We start from the raw sequence: 2,367 nt of genomic DNA, 5'->3' as shown, positions 1-2,367 counted from the left end.
AGGTTGCAGTGAGCTATGATGATGCCACTGCACTCTAGCCCAGGCAACAGAGTGAGACCCCGTCTCAAAATAATAATAATAATAATCAAAAACGAGTTGAAAAGCAAAACTGGCGGGGAGGGGGAGCCTATCAGGTTAAACATTATCTTCAAGGAAATAAAGTCATTTATAAGAATCACATTGAAACCATAGGAAAGAACCAAAGCCGTCGGACTCTGGTTTTATTTTAACAGAGGGAAATCAACCTGAAGAGTTTTATAGGTTTGCTTGCTTTATTAGGTTCACCTGGATCCCCGAACTCTTTTTTCTTCAAGATGGTAAATTCCGCAACTACAGATGTTTCTAATGCAGGGATTTTGTAGGAAAGGAGGGGGCGCACCACCTAATTAAACACATAGCGATCAATGCAGTGAGATTCTACAGAAAGTGGCAATGCCCGGGGCTCAGGAAGGACCTCTGGAAAGGAAGAGCGTTGGCTAACTGCCTGCTTCTGGAGTCAAAGACCCAAAGACCCCCAGCTTCGTCCATCACTAAACACCGTTCCTTCCGTACAAAGAAAACCACACGGACAGATAATATGTGGGACAGTCTCTCCTGGACCAAACCCTAGTCAGCCTCCTCTGAGCTTTCTGCTCAACGAGGCTCAACCTTGGGTCTCTGGTCTCTGCCTTAGAGTCTAGTTTTAGCAAGAATCCTGCCAAGTCACTTTAACCAGAACTCCCCACCTGGGTGTCACCCTCAGTATCTGAAAAAATTCCTCACCCATCATACCAGGGTGATGTTTGATCACCTTGTCCAGGTGAGCCAGAATCCCCCTCCTGCCTCATACCTCCTCCTAGAAATTTTCCATCCTCAGGTCCTGCACCCCATGCCTGGGCTGTAAACCCCCCCTTTCCTTGTTGTATTGGGAGTTGAGCCCAATCTCCCTCCCCGACGGCAAAACCCCACTGCAGTGGTCCCTGCAGCTATATAGGGCCATGGTTCTGCATAGTCTGCCTGACCGTTTGAACAAATGTCGGAATAATTTTTCATATACATAGCATATAAATGTGCATCTCCTAAGAGAAGGCTTTCCAATATGCAAATTTATTTCTTGCACATAGGGATCTTGATGAAGCTTCCAGCACATCTGGAAAAAGCTTTCGTGAGTACAGACTCGGGTGGGTTTGTGGGTGAGATGCAGACCAGATGCCAGGCCCCACGCTCGCTGTTTTCCTGGCCACATAATCGTAAGATTTCAAAAACACCCAAGTAAAGGTTCTAATCCAGCTCCACGTAGAGAGAGGCACACTCGCTCTGACAAGTGGCTGACCAGACTTGTTTTCCGCCGCCCCAGAGGCGGGAACAGTTTAAACATCTCCCGACTAACCGCTCACACACCACCAAGTGCTTTCCCGGCGGTTACGCGGTCAGGGATCGGCGCGGAACTCGCTCCTGCCCATATTAGGGGGCCCGACCTGAGCGGGACTCCCTCTCCCCCACTCTCTCCCCGGCCCCCAGGAGCCAGAGACCCGGTCCTCCCTCCCCCGCGAGGAACTTGGATAAACCAGAACCACACACGCGCGCCCAGCTCAGGCCGCGATGCCCCCCGCGGTCGGGTCTCGGGCCGGAAGCCTCCCCGGCGCGGGGCGCGGGCAGGGGAAGGGGCGGGCGCAGGCGGCGGCGGCGCGGAGGATGCACGCGGGGCTCCTGGGGCTCTCGGCCCCGCTGCAGGCGGCCGAGCAGAGCGCGCGTGAGTGCGGCGCCGCCAGAGGCTGGACGCGGGCCGAGCCACCCTCCAACCTCCCCCCCCACGCCTGCCCTCCCAGTCCCCCGCGGATGTCCACGGATGCACGACCCCCGCGGATGCGTGACTTCTCCCCGCCCCTGCACGATCCCTCGTGGATGCCTGGCTCCCCCCCACAGATGCACGACCCCCGCGGATGGGTGACTTCCCCCGACCCCTGCATGATATCCCCGCTGATGCGTGGCTCCCCCCAACGAATGCACGACCCCGCCCCTCCCTCCAGCAGCAGTTTTGCAAAGCGTTGTGGCTGCGGGATGCGCTGAGTGCGGTTCTGGCTGCGCCTTCTCTCCCCCGGCCCCTGGCCGCCCAGGGGGACTCCGCGGCTGGCAGGAGGGGTGGCGGGAGGAGGGGGACAGGGCTCCGCACACACGCGGCCTCGGGGTTTAGGACCCGGCCGGCCGAGGCGCCGCAAGATGGCCCCGGCGTTCGCGCCGTCCTCGTTTGAATGTGTAACCCTTTCGGTGCCGGAGGGGGTGTCTCCGCCCACTTCCGCCGGGCTCCCTGGGGAGGCGCGTGTCTTCCTGGGCCGGGTCCCTGAGGAAGGGGAGGGGACCTTAATGAGGCTCCTGTATCGAGATCCC

The 2,367-nt window shown here is 57.8% G+C and overlaps 1 protein-coding gene across 1 annotated transcript in view; it reads left to right on the top strand.

The window, feature by feature from the left end:
• The first annotated feature begins 1,674 nt into the window (after nt 1–1,674).
• The window catches only part of XKR5 (XK, Kell blood group complex subunit-related family, member 5), a 15,929-nt gene continuing 15,236 nt past the window's right edge, over nt 1,675–2,367 (top strand). The window contains exon 1 of the mRNA XM_012645870.1: nt 1,675–1,732. Coding sequence (XP_012501324.1) covers nt 1,675–1,732 — 58 coding nt within the window. The remainder of the gene's footprint in view (nt 1,733–2,367) is intronic.

The sequence above is a fragment of the Propithecus coquereli genome, unplaced genomic scaffold (genome assembly GCF_000956105.1).
Source record: "Propithecus coquereli isolate 6110/MARCELLA unplaced genomic scaffold, Pcoq_1.0 Scaffold238, whole genome shotgun sequence".
NCBI lineage: Eukaryota > Metazoa > Chordata > Mammalia > Primates > Indriidae > Propithecus > Propithecus coquereli.
This window is presented reverse-complemented; position numbering and strand designations above follow the sequence as displayed.